Source organism: Aricia agestis, chromosome 4 (assembly GCF_905147365.1).
Source record: "Aricia agestis chromosome 4, ilAriAges1.1, whole genome shotgun sequence".
Classification (NCBI taxonomy): domain Eukaryota; kingdom Metazoa; phylum Arthropoda; class Insecta; order Lepidoptera; family Lycaenidae; genus Aricia; species Aricia agestis.
Genome location: NC_056409.1, coordinates 10511391 through 10536112, shown reverse-complemented (window position 1 = coordinate 10536112; position 24722 = coordinate 10511391). Strand labels below are relative to the sequence as shown.

General features: G+C 37.1%; 2 protein-coding genes across 3 annotated transcripts in view; both read left to right on the top strand.

Annotated features, from left to right (window-relative positions):
• Window positions 1–21832, top strand: part of LOC121726104 — a 53374-nt gene extending 31542 nt beyond the window's left edge. The window contains exons 2-5 of the mRNA XM_042113337.1: window positions 6718–6831; window positions 7148–7325; window positions 19084–19317; window positions 20003–21832. Coding sequence (XP_041969271.1) covers window positions 6745–6831; window positions 7148–7325; window positions 19084–19317; window positions 20003–20103 — 600 coding nt within the window. The 5' untranslated portion in view covers window positions 6718–6744 and the 3' untranslated portion in view covers window positions 20104–21832. The remainder of the gene's footprint in view (window positions 1–6717; window positions 6832–7147; window positions 7326–19083; window positions 19318–20002) is intronic.
• Window positions 8567–24722, top strand: part of LOC121726101 (sodium channel protein Nach-like) — a 30321-nt gene continuing 14165 nt past the window's right edge. For both annotated transcript variants that reach the window (XM_042113333.1, XM_042113330.1), the window contains exons 1-2: window positions 8567–8571; window positions 10925–10926. The gene's annotated coding sequence lies outside the window, so the exon portion shown is untranslated. The remainder of the gene's footprint in view (window positions 8572–10924; window positions 10927–24722) is intronic.

Sequence of the window (24722 nt, the reverse complement as noted above, 5' to 3'; positions counted from 1 at the left end):
TTAAAACTGAAGGCCTCTAGTATAGACTGATCTGATAGATAGTATATCTGACGACCTCTGTGGCTCAGTGGTGAGCGCGTTGGTAGCTCAAGCCGGGGGTCGCGGGTTCGAATCCCGCAACGGAACAAAAAGTTTTCAATGTTCCCGGATGTGTATTAAATATGTGTATGATTATATAATAAAAATCTTAAATATATGTAATAGTATAAAAGCATTAAATATATTTCCGTTGTCTGGTACCTGTAACACAAGTCCTTTAGGTACTTAGCACGGGGCCAGACTGACGTGGTGTGAAGCGTCTATAGATATTATTATTATTATTATAGAGGTCTTCAGTTTTAACCGACTTTTGAAAAGGTTTTTCTATGTATTTTTTACTGATTTCCAAAAAGGAGGTTATAATATTTTCGGCTGTGGATATAAGTATTATATCTTTCTTTAAAGTGGGTCCACTATAATATATTAAATTAAGTAAAGAAAATTTTCGTACGTAATATTTATTGGTAGTTAAAACTTGATCAAGCTTAGCTTGATCAAGTTTTATGAAATGTCAACATCACAGAAGTTATTAAGGTAATTTATGGAATATGTTGATAAACTTCATGTTCGTAGTAGTATTTTACTAAACCAAAAAACTTTAATACTAAGGTATAAATAAGCCAAGTCCACGGTCAGACTGTCGCACTCAAGAATTCCACTCTAGTTATCCGGAGTATTTCATAACTTTAGCATAGACTTTAGCTAAATTCAAGAGTTGTAGAAAAGGCTTCAGTGTGTAGGTATTCAAAAAGAAGTTTTTAAGAGCTAGATTTATTTTCAATGACAAAATTTAGAAATATTTTTGGATTTTGAAACACAAGATTTGATAATATACTTACATATAATGTAACTTTTGAATTTTTTTAACCCAAAAATTTAGCGCTATAGGTCTATGTCAAGTTCTGAATTCGGAATTTGGTTATCAAAAGTCGAATTTTGTCCAAAACCTGCCGGTATGCCGGTTAGCTACGTTCGTGTTTGATAGCCTGTAGGACATATTATCAGATATCTTGTATAATCCTAATACGTATCATTGCTACAACGACTTCTGAATACTTCGAAATGCTATAAATGCTATTAAATAATATTTATATGCTACAGACATATTCGACGTTACCTAATGGATTATGGATTTGGGGCCCGATGTCGTCCTTCGAATGTCACTGTCTTACTCATGCAAAGTTAAAGACGCAAAATACTATCTGTCTCACGTGCCAAAATAAAAATCTGACGAATTTTAGGAACAAAATTAAAGGTTTTCTTTAACATTCTACAATGATACTCAGGCTGTTGCATTTCTGCCAAATTTCTGCAGAAAGATAGTATACAATAATAGCCTAGTAAACGATTGCGCAAAATGGGGGTCTGCTTGGAAAAGTCGAAAGCAGAAATTTTAACTTTGGTACTTTGTTTAAAGTAGTTAGGAGATAAACATACTAAAAGTCCTGACCCCTCCGAGGTTAGCCCGAGGGGGGGGGGGGGGCAAAGAAGGTCCCGTTTTTTGGTTTTTTGCTTACTCGTCAAAAACGGTGCTTCGTACGAAATTCTTGTCTACTACATAATAAAAGCTAATTAAATTCTCTACAACTTCGTCCTTCACACTTTGTATCTATCTCCAATCATTTTCAAAAGTGTGTTTTTTAGGGTTTCGTACCCAAAGGGTAAAAACGGGACCCTATTACTGAGACTTTGATATCTATCCGTCTTCCTGACCGTCTGTCTGTCCATCTGTCTGTCCGTCTGTTTGTCCGTCTGTCTCCAGGCTGTAACTCAAAAACGATAATAGCTAGAGAGTTGAAATTTTCAGAGATTATGTATTTCTGTTGCCGCTGTAACAATAAATACTAAAAATAAAATAAATTAAATATTTTAGGGGGGCTCTCCTACAACAAACTTGATTTTTCTCATACAAAAAACAGTAAAATGTTGAATATCGAACCTTTGCCTAATTTTTTCGTTTAATATCACTTTAGAGAAATAGTTTATAATTAGTAAAACTAGCGTATGGCGCAATAATAAAGGATGTTTTTTTTATTTCTTAGGAAAAATAAAACAGCCTGTATTATTGCACCATTCGCTAGTATTGCTTATTATCAACAAATTCTCCAAGGTAACAATGTACGGTTAAATCCAGGAAAGGTTAGATTTTTAAGGTTTTATTGTTTTCCCATACATTTCTTAAAAATATGGAACAATATACTAAAATACAACACTTTCCTCAAGTTTGCCATATACGATTACTTTCCAGAAGTCATTCCTTACCAGCAACACTATGATTGATGCAATAATATAGAGTGTTTTTATGTGATTTTTTCTTACCTTCTACCCTCATTAACTTTTTTCTCTCGTGGTTTAGAGATTTTTCCCCATACAATAAAATGTTCAACTTTTCAAGCCCTTTCATTTGGCGTATGTCTCAAAGTGCTACATTAGTTTGGACGTAATGCACCTCCTTTTTTAAAAATTAAATATTAAATATTTATTTTATTTAAATTTTATTTTTAATTATTAAAATATAAATATAACTAAGTATTTTGTGAACATTTCAGCCTACCTTATGCCATGATAGATATCGAGAAAAAAAATGCAAAAATAATCAAGTTTGTTGTATGAGAGCCCTCCTAAAATATTTAATTTATTTTGTTTTTAGTATTTATTGTTATAGCGGCAACAGAAATACATAATCTCTGAAAATTTCAACTCTCTAGCTATTATCGTTCTTGAGTTATAGCCGGAGACAGACAGACGGATAGACAGAAGGACAGACAGACAGACAGACGGACAAACAGACGGACAGACAGATGGACAGACAAACGGTCAGGAAGACGGACATACATTAAAGTCTCAGTATAGGGTCCCGTTTTTACCCTTTGGGTACGAAACCCTTAAAAACACACTCGGCTAATTTTAGAAGCTCATAGCGGGGCAATGATTGGAGATAGATACAAAGTGTAAAGGACAAAGTTGTAGAAAATTTAATTAGCTTTTATTATGTTATACAAGAGAATTTCGTACGAAGCACCGTTTATGATGAGTAAGCAAAAAACCAAAAAACGGGACCTTCTTTGCCCCCCCTCCATCGGGCTCACCTCGGAGGGGTCAGGACTTTTTGTATGTTTATCTCCTAACTAGTCTAAACAAGGTACCAAAGTCAAAATTTCTGCTTTCGACTTTTCCAAGCAGAATCATTCGTTTACTAGGCTATAAGTAATTTGACGGCTGTAGGCTCTATATTAAAGAAAATAAATAAGACAGTAGTCAGTACCAAAATATCAAATATTACGCCCGCTAATCCTTTGTGTCAAAAGTCATTTATACTGTGAGAACATGGCGGAAACCGTAAATTTTTCCGGGATAAAAAGTATTTTATGTATTTTCCCGGGACTTTCAGATTTTTTTTCATATCAGTTTAGCGGTTTGGACGCGGAGAGGTGACAGACAGACACAAATTTTCATCAATAATAATAGTATGGATAAATCGCCGTAACTTATTAAGTGTCTACAGTAATCGGTTCAACGAAATCGATAACTCGGTAGCGATATCGATGTAAGAATATCGAGTTTCGAGGCGTAATGAACATGATACGTGCGACGAAGGACGCTGTAAAACCGACGTCAAATAATGACCACTGCCCACGACTTATTACCTTAATTACATCTCTTTGTGTAGTGTCCTATTGTAGGAACTCATATATGTTGTCTAGGTATTACAGCAAAGTACTAGGCAATCTGTCATCTGTGTCTAAAATTTTAAAGATGATATTTTGTCCTTCGTCTCCGGTTTTGGACCACAGGCTTTAATATTGTTTAACTACTTATCGCAAAATACCATACGGACATTTAAATCTTGTCCCAGGCACTACAGTATCTGAGGAGTGGTTACTTCGTTCTGAAAAGACTGTATAAATCATCCACTACGGATGCAAAGGCCTAGTTTGTACCAAAATCCATACTAATATTATCAATGCGAAAGTGTGTCTGTCTGTCTGTTACCTCTTCACGCCTTAACTGTTGAATGATACTTTGAGTCCCGGGAAAGGACATAGGATACTTTTTATCCCGGAAAAATGTATGGTTCAAGCGCGATAAACAATTTTGGAGGCTTCATCTAGTATGCTGTATGAGTATATTTTTTAGGGTTCCGTACCCAAAGGGTAAACACGGGACCCTATTACTGAGACTTCGATGTCTGTCCGTCTGTCCGTCTGTCTCCAGGCTGTAACTCAAGAACCGCTACAGCTAGAATTCTGAAATTTTCACCGATTTTTTTTAATATTTATTAATTTTATAGCTTTATACTTTAAGTTTGTATATATTTGTATACCTATTTTAGATTGTATATTTAATAATAATATTAATATTTATTTTATTTCCCATACAACAAACGTTGATTTTTTTTCCTTTTTTGCTCTATATCAATAATGGCAACAGTATGTACTTGATTTTTTTCTCAAAGTCCTTAATTATAATATTATGTGTACTTTAATATTTAATAATAATATTAAAATGAAATAAAAACTTAATCCCACACTAAAAACACAATTTTTGGCCTAATTTTGCTCTATAATGGTACGGAACTCTACGTGCGCGAATCCGACTCGCACTTGACCGATTATTTTTCTGATCTGATACTTATTAAAATGTAGGTATGCCGTATTGGATTATCTTCAGGAAGTTTGTTCCACCGAAGCGCCCGAAAATTCTTAATTTCTCGGGTGATAATAGTGATAGTAAATAGAACAGTATCAATAAAGATTTATAATAGTTTTTAGTATTTTCTGTAGACTTCAGGAATTCATTCGTAAAATATGAAGCTCTGAGAGCCACTTCTGTCGAGTGCCACAAGGGTTGCTATTAAAATGTGAAAACCATGAGTGTGCTTCAGCAAACGAGTCGCCTACACCGACACACTCTTGAATATTTCTTGGTATATATATGTGAGAGTACAGTTATATATTATTTTCATGATTTTGAACAAAACATTTATTACACTTTTAATAAGAAAGTCAGGTGCATTTATATCTAGTACAAGTTATAAACCTTGCAAACTTTTTTTTTCTACTATATAGTAGAAAAAAAAAGTTATATAAAGGCGCAAAATACGTATAACGGCGATATCGCCGGTATACGTATTTTGCGCCGAAATTCGTATATCGTATATTTACGTTATACGAATTTATTACGTTATAGTAGCTATACCTCCTCCATACGAAATTTCTTGAAGTTGGGTCCAGAGGTTTAGTCATGAAGAGGTAACCTATAGAGCAGGGGCTCCCAAACTTCTTTTGTCTACTGCCCACTTTGAGAAAATATTATGTTTTAGCCCCCTTGTTTCAATTTAAAATGAATTCAGATAAAATAAATCACCCCCCAAGCCTCTACATAACGCCCCTATTTTTTTCTGGGTCCCACACCGCCCCCCTTGAGACCTTCAGCGCCCACAAGGGGGCGTTATCGCCCACTTTGGGAAAGGCTGTTATAGAGTATAGACGTCTGTCTATACTCTATAAGTCAGGAACACTTTTGCATTTATAATATTAGCAGAGACTAGATTTCCTTAGTCTATGATATTAATATGTTTCCTTCCCGTCCATCCTCGCTTACTTGCCCTTGAATTGTCTTCTTCATTATTAAAATTCCAATATATCCTCGCAAAAGAACCCGTTGAATGAAAAATGAAAATAACCATTTTGGCTGGTTTTAGTGTCGGTCGCTCCGTAGTACTTATATCTCAGTGCGTATATACCAATCTGTATTAAATAAGCTTTAAAGTTTGAGTCATAAACGCAAGGTCTACGGCAAAGTTGAGGCAAAACCTGCAATGTTCTGTAATGCCTCCTCTACATATCGGCGGATGCGTTGGGAGATGCATCCGCAACCATATCTGCAGATAAATTGCGATCCGTCCACACATCTGTGAGTTAATCAGTCTGTGCTCAATCGTGAAAGACGTAACTCGTGCCGCAAAAAATGAATATAGAGACAGTAGCGGCTGCTTCTATATACTTAATTAGCACCTATAATTATTATTTATTACCTAAGAGTGCACCGCAGTAGAGTAAAAAAAAATAGAGCAAAAGAAGGTGGTGGATGCTGTCTATACACAAAAACAGAACAAAGTAATTGAAAATATATTCGAAATAAATATTTTGGCAATATTAAATTATATATATATAATATACCTAATAATAATATTTATTTAATTTTGATTAGAGCGAGCATGGAAAAGCAGCTTGCAGAACTTTGCGCTGAACCATCTGGAGAATTTTCTAATTGGTCATGTTAGCCATTTCGACAAACACACACGTCCACTCCCACTAAATTTGCCGTCGAATACTGATACATCGGCAGACGTGTGGACAGGCGCCTTGCATTCGCGCTAGATCCCTTTGATCCGTGTCGAAAAACCGACACCAAACGGATGTGTGGCAGATGCATCGGCCGACGTCAAATACCTTCCACAGACAAGCAAAAATCGCCGTCTACACATCGGCGGACGCATCCGCAGATACAATCTGCCGACGCGTCCGCCGATATGTAGAGGAGACTTAACATACAGGTACACCCTTGCGTGTACGGTATATGGCCTGCTTAAAGGAGAGTTTAGAGTAATGCGGATTAAAATGATAAATATCTTGTTGTTTCTCTTCTTCGTTATTAATAGTCAGTATGTTTCAGCGTGCGGAGGTGTAGAAGGGTGGTCATATGCGGCGCGCCGGTGTCTGCCTGCTGCTGCTCGCTCTGGGCTCGCCGGCCGTCGCGGATGTAGTCTTCAGAGTACCTGAAGTTTTGGTAAGTACTGAACTAGAATATTCCAGAGAAATGCTGTATACATGTATGATATCTTGGCTAAGATTTATTTGACTTTGATCATACATTGGTCTCTAGCGAATGCAACGCTGAAATATGCCCTCATAAAACTTTGCTACCACGGAAGTCAAGAACTTGAAAGACTAACATTGTCATTTACGAATAATAGTTTTTATTATTCGTTCGTTCCGCTGTTGTTCCATTAATCTCTTTTCGCTTTGGGTCATGTTTCCTCTAACATCACCTATGCCAACGAAATACCACTCCCATAGAACGCTCATCCAGCAATCGCTTTCAGGTACGACCGATTTCCGACTCTAAGCCGGTTGGCATAAGCGCCACAGCGTCGCTGCATAGACCCAACACCTCGGAGAAGGGCGGTGATGTGGAGGTGCAGTATGAGGAGTACTTCGTGGAGCACGACGTGTCCACCGCGGAGGCGCGGAAGGCGGCGGCGCTGCTGAACCTCGATGACAGTATGTTTAATGTTTTATCCATACTAATATTATAAATGCGAAAGTGTGTCTGACTATCTGTCTGTCTGTTACATACGCCTAAACCGCTGAACCGATTTTGCTAAAATTTGATACAGAGAATGAAGATTCTTTGTCTATCAGAAAAGGACATAGGGATTAGGTTACTTTTTATCCCGGAAAAGTTTACGATTCCCACGCGATATACGAATTTTGGCGCAACAAACTTTAATAAGCCCTTAGGGATGGAATTTTAATAAATCCTTCCTTATGAGATGCCGGCAAAATTTGAAATTTTAAGCTCCAATCAACGAACCACGAGAAACTAATCCATGTTGCTGTCTTTGCTTTATGTTGGAAAGCCTGGTGGTAGACAATTACATAGATTAAAGCACATTTCAACTGGGAGGTTATGGTTCTACAGTCTGGGTAGAGACTAGAGTAAAGCTAGAGTCGAGATATTAGAGTCAAGATGTAGTAAAGCATCTTCCAAATTAGTTGACGTTACCCATCAATGTGACACCAGTATAATATTAATATGATGCTGATAGTACAAAGAACTGTTACGTGTGCATTACCTAAATATATTTCACAATTTTCATAAGGATTTTTGCAATTTTATAATTGAAGTGTACGGATTTAACGACCTGTAAAGGTGGTTTAGTTTATAAAATATGCAACATATATTTGTATGCTGTAGAATGTTTGAGTAGATTTATTACGAAATTTAAATCAAAATATATTATCTGACCTCTCTATGTTGGCCCATGATATGGACCGAGACAAAAAATTACGAACGCGTAGATATTCGTCCATGATCCCTATTACCGAAGACTAATGTGCATTCTATAAAAAACTTAGGTTAAACCTAATGTTTTTTTACAAAAATCTAGATTAACTCATTTTTTATTGGAATTCTTTGTAAAGCCTAATTGACGTAACAATTAGCTATTTCCGACTTACCACTTCAGTAGAAATGCATACTTTGTTGTTAATCATCTGCGTACCTACCTATATTATGTGACATAACAAACTTAGAAAACTAGCTAGGATCTGCTAGTAGGCTGCCTTTACATGATCATATAATTCTTCACTCCTGTAAAAACTGCTTTATAATATGAGCACTATGAGGCATGAGCAGTATGGAATTAGCGAGGATTACGTGTCCGTGACTGGTCGGATGATGGCGGCCATGTTTTAATTGCTTTAACTCATTGTCAACTGCGACTAATGAATTTTGTAGTACAGTGTAATCTGGAATCATCAGAGGACGCGTATATGGAACAATTTCGCAACCATCTTATTTTAAGATCTAGCTCGGATGTTGCAAGTTGCAGAAATTAACTGTACGTGGAAAATTAGTTGGACAGTTTTCGCTTTGGGATGCTTATTATTATGATTTTTCAACTCTTGAGTCTTGATTCGAAGATCGTGTGCACGACTTCCGCTATAATCTTGTTCCAAAGATTGGTTAAGAAAATGCAGGCTGATCACGTAATTGTCTGAAGAGAAAGATGATCTATCCGTTGGACAGGCACATTAAAAGTGTGTCTTGCGCATCTCTCGCCAGCCGTACGTGTCAGTCAATCGCCCTATTCGGTTATGAATAAGAATGAGCTTGTACACTGCGAAAACACTTGGGCAAAGCACTCCTGCCTTGCAGCAAATCGTGACTGAATGAGGCATTATTTAATGAATTCCAAACTAAAGTTTATTTTTCAAATCTCACATCAACAATATCATAATCTCCTAGATTATCCAATGGAAATCACTACAGCTATAACATACAACATAGTAGCTCGGTCATTGTTATAGAAATAGTGCGGTAAAATTACTACTTTACTAGCATAATGTTAATTATTAAAAAAACTACTCGTCGGGACGTATAATCAGAAGCATCACTGGTGCAAGGCCATAAACAGCCATGATTAAGCCCGGCCGCACATTATCCGAATTTCTGATCAGGAAAATTCGGACGCCCCGCCCCGCTCATACATTATGACACGTAAGAAATTCTGATAGTGTGCGGGGTCTACAACAAAATGTATGAACAGAGTGCGTTCCGGCGGGCGACCGAATTTTTAGTGTCAGCTATCCGACTCACTGGGACTCACTGCAACAGTTCCGACTCATTGGAACTCACTGGCATTGGCGACTCAAGCGACAAGACTTCAAGATTCGACCTCCGGTCTTCGGGGGGGGAGTGATGTGGCGGTACCCACAATTCGCCTAACATTTCTGCATCGCGCTATCGAAGTTTTCTGAGCGCGATTTAAACGACAGCTGAGATGTATCACGTGGGCTTTGGCCTGACCGAGCATAACACCTCGCTCAGTCGGAAGATCTTCCTTTGTGGTGGCCTCGCATATTCCCACATACTTAAGATGCGATGCGGTCTCAAGACGCGGTTCAGGCTCTGTGATTGGTTGGCTGTCAAAATTTTGACCAATCACAGAGCCGAACCGCGTCTTGAGACCGGGTCGCATCTCAAGACGTACTGACTATTTATAAATTTATAAATTCCGCTCTTGGACATCGCCTGGTAAACCATATTCTGACTTTTTAACATATTTATTATTTATGTAGTCGGGCTTAGAATTTTTTAACTTTTTTACTCGTTTCATGTACAACGGATGTTCTGTATTTTCTCACATTAGTAGGCAAAATTAATAACATCACAGGTACGCCCAACAACCTTGGTTAAGGAAACCATATAATTTCAGACGAGAACCACCGAATTATGCGTGACACTAATAATGCTAAACACAAATAACACGAAGTCATATTTTGGTAAGGACGTTTGTTTGTCAATAGTGTTCACGCCTAAACCAGTAAACCGATTTGAATAACTTACTTATAGCCTGAAATACAAGGTTTCAATAAAAATATATAAATATATCCGCACGTGAATACTTGAAAATATTGTAGAGCACTGATATAAATACCTGCTAAAAACTTATGCTGTATTTCAGAGCGACAAAATATTATATATAATAGGTGTTCACACCAAACTGACTATACGCCGCTGAATGTGAGCGAGCGTTACGCAGTTTAATGTATTTCCATATAAATTCACTTTTTCGTTCACATCTAACCGACTATACGAGCATACGCCATTACGCTAAGCGTAGGCGCGGACATTCTATACCGTATATTTTTATTATTTTCACGTTCACTTACGTTCACACTGGGACTCACAGTGAGCCTGCTCACCAGCGTTGCCAGACGTCCCGATTTTTCCATCCAAATTAAATGTCCGGCGCGGGACAAGCTCAGTCCCGCTTTTCGGGGAAAGCCCGAACGTACGCGCAGCGTGCTGAGAAAGAAAGGAAATGAAGATAAGAGTGTGGGAGGTAGAGGGGTGGATTTTATATGGCTACTTTAGCTATATATTGTCACGTAAACGTTATTTTAACGCAAATAAAAAGATAAAAATTGAAAAAACTTTTGATTTTATACCTTTTTTTACTTTGTCCCGCTGTTCTGAAAAATCCCGCTTTTTCACTAAAAAAGTTCAAAAGTCCCGACTTGGCACAAAAAAATCTGGCAACGCTGCTGCTCACCAGCGGCGTATAGTCAGTTTCGTCTGAACACGGCCCTAGGAGTTAAAACTCCTATTATTATTATCAATGGGAAACGTAATAAAGTATTTGGTATTTTTTGCGAGCATTAACGTATTTTATTTATTTTAGGATATACCATCCTATAACTTTGACAAAATCGGTACAGCATAAAATAGGCATTGTAACTTAACCTAAATGAATATAAATTATCATACAATGACTTCAAGGCGTTGGTTCTCAGTAGATAATCGCAAAATCAAGAGCCTTGGAGAAGGTTTCACTGCTTTCATTGTTGAATACGAGTATGAATAATGGAAAATAATAAAGTAAAATCTCTTTTAATTATAATTCGCCTAAAAATTGTATTGGGAAAAGATACAATAGTTACATAATACTTACATGAGTTATTTTTAGTAGTTATAGAAATATTTCCCATACTGAAAATGTAGTCGTTTAGACCTTTAGGATGGAGAATTGAGATAACATTGGTAAGGCAAAAGGCTTATTGTGCTTTCGTCATTCGACAAATGCGCATTTTTGTAACATGCTAATCTATACTAATATTATAAATGCGATATTCTGTCTGTCTGTCACCTCCTCTCGCCAAAACCATCCGATTTTGCTGAAATTTGATGTGGAGATATTTTTTATCTCGAAAAAATGTAGCACTGATATAAACTAATTTTGGTGCAACGGAGTTTTTTTTTTAACTAAAAGGGCAAACGAGCAAACGGGTCATCTGATGGAAAGCAACTTCCGTCGCCCATGGACACTCGCAGCACCAGAAGAGCTGCAGGTGCGTTGCCGGCCTTATAGGAGGGAATAGGGTAATAGGGGAGGGTAGGGATGGGAAGGGAAGGGGGTAGGGAAGGAAATAGGTTTGGGCCTCCGGTAAACTAACTCACTCGGCGTGAAACAGCGCAAGCGCTTGCGCTGTTTCACGCCAGTTTTCTGTGAGAGCGTGGTATTTCTCCGGTCGAGTCGGCCCATTCGTGCCGAAGCATGGCTCTCCCACGGATATAAGTTGCGGGTGACACCCTGGTGGGCGGGTCTAGTAATGTCTTCTAAATGCTGTAAAAACTCATCTACAGAGGAATATGCCGTTTATGTTCACGAGTACGTTGAAAAGCTGGACTTCCTTTTTGATGTTGGTTAAAATAAGGAAACTCATACCATTATGCCTGTAGGCTGTACTCTAATATAAACATTACGGACACAAAAACACAATTCGGCAGTCTGTATTTGACCTTACTTTTATGTCTCCATTATGTTACGTGGGTAATTGAGATTATTTAACGCTTTACTACTTATTTACTGTGTTATATAACGTATATTTTTGGCTATGCAGTAGTCAATGTAGCTGTTTCTTATTGGAAAATATTGAAACAGTAGAGCCAAAATATACAGAGTTTTTTGGAGACTTTTTTAATAATAGACAATAAAGCATTTAAATAAGTAATGCATGGTTTTTTAATCCACGAATTTTCTTTTATCAACTTTGTCTATCATAATTCATTACCTACGAATAATAAATTTTATTCTAAATTCCTAGCTCAATCTAGATAAGCACAATACATTTTGGTCACAATTTACTCGTTCAAAAATAATAACGGAATCAATCTGCAAAAAAACGTGACCGATCCGAAGGTTGGTCTTTTACTGTCACCATTCGAGCGTGCGAAAATACATAAAAAGTTAGTTTTTACAATCTGACCTCACAACTGATCTTGATTTTGTAGTGGAAAATTGTCCAGGAAGTAACCTTCAAGATGAGAGCATGAGGCCGGCAACGAATCTGCAACTCTTCTAATGTTGCGACTTGCGAGTGTCCATGGGTGACGGTAGTTGCTTTCCATCAGGTGATCCCCTTGCTCGTTTGTCCCATATTTTTTATAAAAAGTAGGTTTTTTAGGAAAACACTAGACATGTAATTCTTCAACATTTCCAGACTGTTGCTTCAGTTTTAACTTTGTTATAAATAGTTACCTACATAATACCTAATTAGCAAATATTTTTAATTACGATGATATGAATTTTCATAAAAATGTTGCAAAATTCGACATTGGGTTGTGTGAAACGCACTACCTTGACAAATGTTAGCTTATAATATTATGTTATTATACTTTTTATAGTCCGTGCAATCCACGAAGACGCGCCCCACTCCTCCTAATAGTTTATAGTAAGTATATGATGTGTGCAAGCTTTTGCAATGTTTGAGTGTTATCGGTACACACTAATTACCTATGTGTGCACGCGCATACTACAATAAATAGACCAATTAAGAAAAAGCGTTACGGTAAAAGGAAAAGATGCTCACCCAAAAAGTGGTGGGGCGCGTCTTCGTGAATTGCACGGACTATACAATGTTAGAGCAGAAGTACTGAAACTGCTTTTAACAGCCAAAAAACGTAATAGCTTCATTATTGACTGTTGTGTTAACACTGAAATTTAGGTTTAAGTAAAAATATAATTCAACAGCATTCAGCGGGACTTCTCGATAATATTATGCCGTTGGACTATCGGCTACGAAAATCCTACTAATAATATTGCAAAGACGAAAGTTTGTGAGTTTGTATGTTCGGATAGGCTGGAGCGATTTCCGTAGTGATTATATTCTCTTTGGCGATTTCGACAAAATTTGACAAGTTAGCTGACAAACAAAATTTTTAACCGACTTTCAAAATGAAGGAGGTTTTACTAAAATAAAGAAATCTCGCGGTATCCTCATCACCCCAAATTTTTTACTGCATATGCTTCGTAACTAAGCTGTAATAATAGTAATTAATGTTACGCCTAGAAACATTGTGGTCTGATAGATCTAATAGGAGTCGATATTTATAATGTAGACATAACGTCGTCTTGTTGCGTCTACCTTGCAGAGGCAAGACGCCATGGCCATAATATCTCAAATGAGTAGAGACTCATTTGAGATATTATGGCCATGGCGTCTTTACAGGTGCCATGACCAGGGCCTAGAGACAAGTGTCAAGCGATTATCGTAAACGCCAACAAAATGTATGGGATTTGACACTAGTATTCGCTAGCGAGCGAAACGACTTATGTCAAATCGCATACATTTTGTTGGCGTTTACGATAATCGCTTGCCACTTGTCTAGTAGAGCAGTAACACTAGCGTGAAACGTGTGCAAGCGAAGTTCTATGAACGGAGCACCGTCAACTTGGCTGATAGTGCACCGGTTGCACAGGACTCAGAATTGATGTTAACGTGTACTTCAATCAATAGGACTCGCAGGCATGCGTCGAACTGCGCCCTGCACAATCGATAGCGCATTAATTGTTGACGGCTGAGGGTTACTGGGGTTGCTAGCAACCCGGCTTCAATATGTATTAAGAGGATGCACCAGGGGCGAGAGATATTGAAAATAGGTATTTGAAAATGTATTGCTGTCTCACCAATCTCAAGTCTCCAACCGCAGAGCGCGATAGAGACAACACGAAAAAAGTTCTAATAAAAGAACAGAAAATCTTCGATTCGTTGTCCGCTGATTCCTTCTCCAAAACTTAACCGATTTAAGTACTTTTTTCATTATGAACTAGCTGTTGCCCGCGACTTCGTACGCGTTAGCATAGTAGATCACATCCCAAGTATTATTTATTGTACAAAAATATTCAATGTACAGAATTGACTGACAGACATTCCTGACTGACAGACAGACTTTCCTACGATTTTATTATATATAGATGTCCCGCGCGGCTTCGCTGGCGTAATTTAGGAATTTCACGCAACCGTTCATTTTCCGCAAAAAATAGCCTATGTCCCTTCACGTGGTCTATTCTTCATGTTTGACAAATAACAGAATAATTGCTCCAGTATTTCTTAAGATAATAAGCAATTTCATATAATTTCCCCCGTTTTTTCCACATTTTCCTCGTTTTCTTCACTTCTATTATTTTTAGCATAATAAAATATAGCCCATAGCCTTTTTCGATAAATGAGCTATCTAACACTGAAAGAATTTTTCAAATCGAACCAGTAGTTCCTGAGATTAGCGCGTTCAAATAAGCTCTTTCATATAATTTCCCACGTTTTTCCACATTTTCCTCTATTTCTTCGCTCCTATTAGTTTTAACATGATAAAATATAGCCTATAGCCTTCGTCGATAAATAGACTATCTAACACTGAAAGAATTTTTCAAATCGGACCAGTAGTTTCTGAGATTAGCGTGTTCAAATAAGCCTTTTCAAATAATTTCCCCCCGTTTTTTTCACAATTTCTTCTATTTCTTAGCTCCTATTAGCATTAGCGTGATAATATATAGCCTATAGCCTTTTTCGATAAATAGGCTATCCAACAGTAAAATAATTTTTAAAATCGTTCCTCCTCCTGTAGTTCCTGAGATTAGCGCGTTCAAACAAATAAACAAACAAACAGACAAACTCTGCATAATTATAATATTAGTGTAGATTAGTATAGATTAAAGCAAGGCTTGAGCTGTGTTCCTATGTTTTATTTTTTTTGTTTATTTTAGCCAGTTTTGTTTTCTGGGTGTTTGAACACAGAGGAAAATCTTGCAATTTTTTTGGGTTTTTGGACGTTCTTATCTTTTTTAATAACAAAATTATGAAAAAAAAGAAAACATAGGGACATGCTAATAGTGGCCATAGACATTCAGGAAAAAAATTATAAGTCTAGCGGCATTATCCAGGGAGGAAACAGGGGACAGCGTTTGTATGGAAAAACGGCGGTGTGGACTCCTCTTAAAAAGTCCTAAAACATACTAAATGTCTTATAGTACCTATGTCTTATATATTCGTTCGTTTATCGCGCGGAAACTGTAAATTCTGCCGTGATAAAAAATATCCTATGTCCTCTCCCGGAAAGTATCTTCATATCGCAAAATCGTAGCGATTTCGCGTGAAGCGGTAACAGGCAGACGGACAAAACAGTTCCGCATTTATAATATTAGTATAGAATTTAAACTTTTGATGTCTTTCTTTAAGGCCTTACTTTTGCTCTTTTGGCATTTGGCCTGCATATATCACACCTTAGCACTTATGATTTTTTTTAAATAGGCTTTTTAACAATTGCACTTTTGCAGTCACTTGTTAAAACTTTTGTTCTCTTAACGCCGCTTACCAGGAAAAAAATAGGTCTTCACTAGGAAACCAGCAAAATATTGCACTGATTTCCCATAAATAGCTCGTCGCTATAAATATAACCTGTTGGTTCCTTCCAGTTGCTATAGCTACAGTCCGAGCTATTTTACGTCTAATAGGACCTTTAATCCCAACGCCATAAGGAACATAATATAGAAATTCAGAAGTAAAATAACTGGACAGACTATAGGTCACTACTTAGGCGAACCTAATTACAATATGACGCGTGGACGCTTTTTAGGGAGTCATGATATCACGGTCACTATGACTCTGGAATTTAAATTTGCAGTATTATAATGCTTTGTTACAATCAAAACAATGAAAGGTATAATATCATACCTACTAGATGACGCCCGCAATTCCGTTGCGCCAAAATTCCCGCACATTTTCCCAGGATAAAAAGTATCCTATGCTTTCTCTTGATATTTTGAGAGACTATTTGACAGGACGAACTCAATGTGTTAAAATCAATAACCACCAAAGCAAAGAGCTCCCAATTACCTACGGCGTCCCCCAGGGAAGTGTACTTGGTCCCACGCTGTTTCTTGTGTACCTAAATGAGTTATGCCAATTGACCTACAAAAATACCAAAATAACGGCGTTTGCTGACGATACGGCACTTACGTTTGTGGGCGATTCCTGGGGTGAAGCTTTTGTCACTGCACAAAGTGCATTTGACTTAGTCTCCACTTGGCTGGCTGCAAACTCTCTTACTCTTAATGCTGACAAAACACACTACATGACTTTTTCCTTACGGGCATCTTCTCAACCCCCACCAGCAATGACTTTAATCGCACATGCATGTCGCACTTTTTCCCAACCCTGTGATTGTCCACGGCTATCACGTGTTCAGAGTGTTAAATATTTAGGTGTCATACTCGATTGCAACCTCTCATTTTCAACACACATAGACCTCCTTCAAGCTAGAGTTCGCAAACTTATTTATATATTTAAAACGCTCCGACACGTAGCCAACCCACATATCCTTAAGAGGGTTTATCATGCTCTTTGTCAATCCACCCTAACCTATTGCATCTCCTCTTGGGGTGGAGTACCTAAATCTCAACTTCTAAAGCTCGAACGCGCGCAAAGAGCAATACTGAAGGTTGGCACATTTAGAAATTATACCTTTCCCACGACGGAATTATACCAATGTTGCAGGGTGCTAACAGTAAGACAACATTTTATAATGAGCACAATCCTAGCACAGCATGCCGCAACTGCTTTTAAAAAAATAAACAAACGCCGCAGTGATAAAATCTGTCAAATTAATAACTATAACTTTGTAAAATCGATGAGATATAACTACTTTCTAGCTCCTTATTTATATAAAAAAATAAATAAATACTTACCAATATATGAATTGAACACTAAAAACTGTAAAGATACGCTCAATGACTGGCTCCTAGGTTTGACTTACGAAGATACTGAAGATTTGTTGACTATAACGTTGTAGGCTCACTCACACTCTGACTCTAATCACACTCCTCAACCACACGCACAAAGTACACACGAACACAATGTGCACATAAATACACACCAATTATATTGGGTATAATATAATATTAAATTTGTACCAACAATATTTAATTGTATATTTTAATGTAATAATTTGATAATATTTATGATATATAATTGATTGGAATTCTTATACTTTATTTTGTATTGTCTATTGTATCAAGTTTGATTAATTTTAAACATTGATTTGATTTGTAATCTAATTTTAATTACCTGAAATGTAAAATCAGCGATATCCGATCAGTAGTTGGGAAAGGGTCCGGTGGCTTTAACACAGGTTATACTGTAACCTAGCTAAGCTGCCGGTTGCGATCTTAACATTCTAATATAAAAAACCATTGAAAATAAAATAATTTGCATGTTGTAATTGTCTAGATTAAGGTTTTTATGTTATCGAGCTGAATAAAGTACATTATTATTCCAAGTAGGACCCATGGATTGGATTGAGAAACGCAGCACAAACTTTTTTTAAACTTTTATGTCCTTTCCCGGGACTCAAAGTATCTCCAAACAGCAAAATCGGTTCAGCGGTTTGGGCGTGAAGAGGTAACAGACAGTCAGACACACTTACGCATTTATAATATTATCTTATCTTATGAAATAAGGGGGCAAACGAGCAAACGGGTCACCTGATGGAAAGCAACTTCCGTCGCCCATGGACACTCGCAGCATCAGAAGAGCTGCAAGTGCGTTGCCGGCCTTTTAAGAGGGAATAGGGTAATAGGGGAGGGTAGGGAAGGGAAGGGAAGGGAATAGTTGAGGGTAGGGAAGGGAATAGGGTAGGGGTTAGGGGATTGGGCCTCCGGTAAACTCACTCACTCGGCGAAACACAGCGCAAGCGCTGTTTCACGCCGGTTTTCTGTGAGAACGTGGTATTTATCCGGTCGAGCCGGCCCATTCGTGCCGAAGCATGGCTCTCCCACGTATGAATATATATATATATATATATATATATATATATATATATATATATATATATATATATATATATATATATATATATATATATATATATATAATTGGAATCTCGGAATCGGCTCCAACGATTTTCATGAAATTTAGTATATAGGGGGTTTCGGGGGCGATAAATAGATCTATATTTAAGTACATATTTATTATAGTATGCATAGGAAGTTATTAAGCGTAGTACAGATATTATAGCGTACCTGAAAATGTAGGTTTGGTAACATCTCTTTAGCGACATTGTAAAAATACCTTAACTTATGATTACTATATCAACGCTACTCAATTATTTATGTAATGAAACATGACTTTACATAAAACTGCAACTCTACACAATTTTGACTCCACTAGTAATGTTCAGAAAAGCCTTTTCAGGGTTTTCTAAATATTTAGAGTAACACCAAAGTCCTAACTCCTAGCTCTATGGATTTTGGTATTGATATTTGGATTAAGTAAATAAGTAGTTACGAAATATTACTTTACGAAACTCTACATATAGCTGCGACTGTACACACTCCTCTAGTTAGATTCTTATCAAAATCCTGAATACTTACTTGAAATTCTATCCAATATTTCACCAGAACTCCTCCTATTCCAGTTCCAGCAACCCGGGTAGGATGCGGGACCTGCACCCGTCGCGAGATGGAGTACTGCGAGACGCGGGTGCTGATGGATCACTGCTGCTGCGAGAGGCACTTCCTCCCGGAGCCGTTTCCATGGTTACCGCACACCTGCTACGTCGGCCCCCACCGCTGCCATCCTTTAGCCCACGACTGCGTGAAGTACACTCGGCTGAGAGATTGCTGCTGTTATAAGCATCTTGCTCAACAGTGTGAGTATTCTTATCTGAAGAAGATTATTTATCTAAGTCATTTCTATATTCCTTTTGGTGGTTAAAAACTTTATTAGACTCTATTTTACGAGCCGTTCCGCTGGCTCTAACATTTGATTATGTCAATTATATGCATGTAATCTGGGTAATCCTTTGTTTAACGCCTTCTTTTAGAGAACGAGAGAACATTTAATTGACAGTTAGGTTTGACATTTTATACGTGGGAGAGCCATGCTTCGGCAGTCGGCACGAATGGGCCGGCTCGACCGGAGAAATACCACATTCTCACAGAAAACCGGTGTGAAACAGCGCTTGCGCTGTGTTTCGCCGAGTGAGTGAGTTTACCGGAGGCCCAATCCCCTACCCTATTACCTTCCCTACCCTCCCCTATTCCTTTCCCTTCCCATCCCTACTTTCCTATTACCCTATTCCCTCTTAAAAGGCCGGCAACGCACCTGCAGCTCTTCTGATGCTGCGAGTGTCCATGGGCGACGGAAGTTGCTTTCCATCAGGTGACCCGTTTGCTCGTTTGCCCCCATATTTTATATAAAAAAAAAAAAGATAGTGGGGCTTGTAAATTTTTTGTACCAATCTATCCAACGAGTTCACTTTCACTCATCTAATAAAACATTTACTTCTTGGCGCCTACGGGATATACATTATACTGTACTCCTTTACTTTCCAGGGAAAGGCATAATGTCGAAGTCAACCAGCATGATCAGCGGTGGAATGATCGTGCTGCCCCTGCTGTTTGTTCCGGTGCTGTTCTTCGTGGCGTACCTGTGACCCGCGGCGCGCGAGGGCCCGCCTGTGGTCCCCGTCTGAGTAATTGGTTCTGACAGGCTATGGTTCTCACTAAGTCAGAATATTCTGCCTAACTCCAGTCACTTTCAAACTTACCTGCTGTCAGAATGTTGTTGTTCACTGCAGTCGTGATATTCTTCAGTTCAGTTCGCGGTCAGATTCTTTTTACTGATATTATGTTATCAGTCATCAAGCTGACCGCACCCTGAGTGTAATCTTGCTGACTGTTGTCTGACAACCTTACGACATGCAGATGTCATTGAACCTATTGCTAAAGTTAATGTAGACTTGACTGTCTGAAGGAATATGATATAGCTATTAAGGACTAACTTGAACGCAGTTATCAATTGCAATTTGCGACCACGAAAAATGTTCTCTTCGATCAATTTTGCACTAGTATTTAAAAACCAAAGAGCTTTTTGTGTATTACCGAATGGCCTAAAAAGGTTGTGGCAATGCGCCAGTTGTTGGCACTAATGATTTTGATTGAAAATTGGCGCAGGCTGCCAATATTTATACTTTCTAAATGGGCCAAGAAAGTTTTAAATTCTTAAGGCTAACGAAGCCTATAGAAAAAAAAGTCAATAGTCTTCGATTACTTCTATTTATAATTTATAAACGAATGATTATAAGTATTTTACTTTAGGGGGGTGAATCGTGTCAAAACAGCACGGGTCGGACTAATCGCAGCCACCAGAGTCCAGACACCTTTTGTCCATTTCCATGTGTCAGGTCAAGTTGACCCGATGGTTAATCTTTAATCAATCTGAAATGATAAGGCCACGCGGTGTAAAGGGGCCTTTACTTTTTTAACCCTCTTCCATATACGGCAGAAAAGCAGCTGGACAAATAAACCTTTTTCCCGGTAATAAATCCAAACCAGTGTACGTAGACAGATTGTATATAGGAGTTAAGATTATATTCCAAGACTATTGATGTTTATAATATTATTGTCATTTAATGACTACTGTAGTGTAGTAGTACTTGTCTACCGACCTAATTAGCTTTCACAATTTAAAAAAAATATTTATAATATTATGTGTAAGTATATAATTATGTCTAAAAAGGTATGTTCTATTTCTCATTGTGATAAGTGTCCTTGATTTTATGTTACAAAGATTAAAGAAAAAATATATGTTAGAATCTAAGCATAAAAGTTTAGGTAATGCAAATGTAAAAAAAAAATCCAAAAAATCAAACCAAATATTGTTTAGGTAAAATTTTACAATACAGGCTAGTTATTTAGGTTACCTACACAAGCTATCGCTTCGATACTTCTTAGTATACGTTTTCTATCATTTAATACTGCATTTTTGGCCTAAGGTGCCGTGCAGGGTGGTCACACAATACACATGCATTGTTCTGTGAATGTAATCTAAAAGTTTTCTGGTTATATAACCTCTGGCAAATTCTCTATCACCCTTGGATTGGGCATGCAGGCTAAAGTGAAAACGTAATAGCAAAAGAAGGCACAAATTAATTGTTATTACTTCCTCTCTGACGCCACGCCGGCTGTTAGCTCTCGTTTTACGGAATTTTGATCAGTTCAAACGTCCTGAAACGATTTTAACCTTTTGTACCTATCCCAAAAAATGTTCCTTGCTAATAAAAGGTTTTCACTTTAAAAAATATGGTACAAAGCGTCTAGTGACGTCAAATCCAAACAATAATTAGTTACTTAGATATTATTCTAAGATTCTAACTCTGTTTATGTAGGTACCTACTATCAGAGAATTTGATTCCTAGGCACATGGGCACAATAGACATAACTACCAGTAGTTCGACTGCAAAGAAACGGACAGGTTTCAATATCTGTCAAATTCGTCGGGTTTCACTAGGATTATGAACGGAATGTGCCTCGCGCTGGCTGATATAATTTCTTTTGAAATATTTAAAATAAAGATTTCAAAATTGGATTCTGACAATTTTAATCGAATGTGCCAAAACACAAACAACAATACGACCAAAGAAGAATACGTCCAGCGAATATGTCATAGTTTTAAATTCGTAGGTAACAATTTAACAACCCTAGCGACGATTTTCGTCATAATACCTACGTCAAATTTAAAAATTTCAACATCAGTTCTAAGTCGGCATACTCTATAATTCTGTCTACTCTGACATGGGGGTAGTTTAGTCGCTTTATGACAAACCCAGCCGATAGATCACAATTAACATTAAATTGACATGATCCCACCAACTGACGTTGGTCTGTCAACTGCCTAGGAATCAATTTCCTCGTTGATACTTATAAATATATTTTAATATTGTGTAGGAAATTGAATAATATTGTACAAAAATTTATAAGTATTGTTGAAGTAATTGTTATTATTTTAATATTCTGTGTAATTGTTATGTTACCAAAGCTTTAGTTATGTTATAATTAGTTTAAGTTACTGTGCAGTTAATAACTTTGCAATAAATCCATCAATTTTAATATTAACGCCTGTTTAAAAATAATAGCAATCATGTGTTTTTGTGTTTTAAAAGAAAAAGAAAATTACAATAATACCTATTGAGTATATATTGATAAGAAATATTTTTTTCAAACATCTAAGCAATATTATACAACAATAACACCTCCAAAGTACCTTGAATATATATAACTTTGGCAAATTTCGAATGTATCATTCTGATAAAAGATAATCTATTTACACAAGATAAATAAATATTTTATCATATTAATATTATTTTAATAGAATCTAGTGATGGATGCATACACCTACTAAGTATATAAATGTCTGTGTAAAAATGTAAATGTTAAACGTATTAAAATGCGAAAAGAATATACAAGGTGTGTTATTTGTTAATTAACTTATTACTGACCCAGGACCCTTAATATTTATTTAAATTTAAGAAACGGTTTTGATTGATCCTTTCGCATTGATAAATATACAAGGTGTAACAAATTACTAAACTAGGTGATAATACTTAGGGGTGTGTACGTGTTCCTTGTAAAGAGTTCACTGTGAAAGTAGCAGCGCTGAAAGACCAGTTTTTTTTTCACTTTTGTATGGGCAAGCGCCCCAACGTCACGAGTTTCCCATATAAAAGTGAAAAAAATTTTTGGCCTTTCAGCGCTGCTACTTTCACAGTGAACTCTCTACAAGAAACACATATACACCCTAAAGTATTATCACTAAGTTTTGTTACACCTTGTATATTAGTATGAATGATTCCATATCTATAATAGCATAGACCACGGACGTAAAAAAAAATAGACATAGAGTAATAAATATACTGGCAACCTACGAATAATAAAAACTAAGGAAGAAGAAACAAAAAAAGTGCACCAAAAGGCTACAAAATGTGACCCGAATACATGCATATTTATGCGTGTGTTCGGTACACATTTTTCGTGTATATATGTCGCAGCGAAAAGAAGATATCAGGGATATCCCGAAATCCCTAGGGATATCACGAAATCGCGGTAGATACCGAATATTCTTGTTTCTTACGTCTTTTTACTAAACAAATCTAGTGATATGTCATTTCACTAAACTAAATCTAGTGAAATGTCAGAAAAGCGGATACCGCCGAATAAAAATCGAGCTACTCATTTCTCTCGCTCGCTCTAATACCCACACGGGCACTAGTGGGAGTGAAATAAATGCGTCGCTCGAGCTGGCGCGGCTCGTGTGATTTTAGTCGTTAAATCATTACGTGTACGTTAAGTTTGAATGCGATTTTCTAAATATCACCTTTTACGACTCTCGAGTTTCAACATTTTTTAATATTTTCCAGACTTACGCGCATGTAACTTGCATGGTTCGATAGCCTGTTAAATGTATATTATGGGGATATTAATAACTCAATACCGATAATAAGATACCCTTCACGCTGATAATGCCCCATTCGCGTTAAGAGGGCGACTAACGCAAAAAATCGTCCTTCTCTCTTCACACTCACGCCCGTCTTTCATATGCCAGGTGAAAAAGGACGACGCGGATTCATTTAAATAAAAAGAAAATTATTTTTTTCCTAACAACTCGATAAATATGTAACATTTAAAAAATCCGCTAGGTCAGTTCCTCAATGATAGAATTTTATACAATGTGTTAAAATATTAACTTAGTTTAATGCACGGTTATGGCAATATATGAAAAATTCGTAAAAATTAGATGTATCTTTGTGATCGAGAAAATTTTAAGATATCGTGTTTTTGCTAGGTCTGATTCTCGGAAATATAATGTAGTATCTATGTCTACAAAATGAAACAATTCGGAGCCTATTTTCAAGTATAAAAATGAATTATAAAATCGTCAATTTAGGGTTAGTCGCTCCCATAAGATAGTGATAGGGTATTAGAGCGAGCGAGAGAAATGCGTAGCTCGATTTTTATTCGGCGGTATCCGCTTTTCTGACATTTCACTAGATTTAGTTTAGTGAAATGACATATCACTAGATTTGTTTAGTAAGAAGACGTAAGAAACAAGAATATTCGGTATCTACCGCGATTTCGTGATATCCCTAGGGATTTCGGGATATCCCTGATATCTTCTTTTCCCTGCGACATATATACTCGAGTGACATTCAACCAGGTTGACATGACAATTTTGTCAAACTCATTTTACAATTTGTTTACATAGGTTTGTTTACTT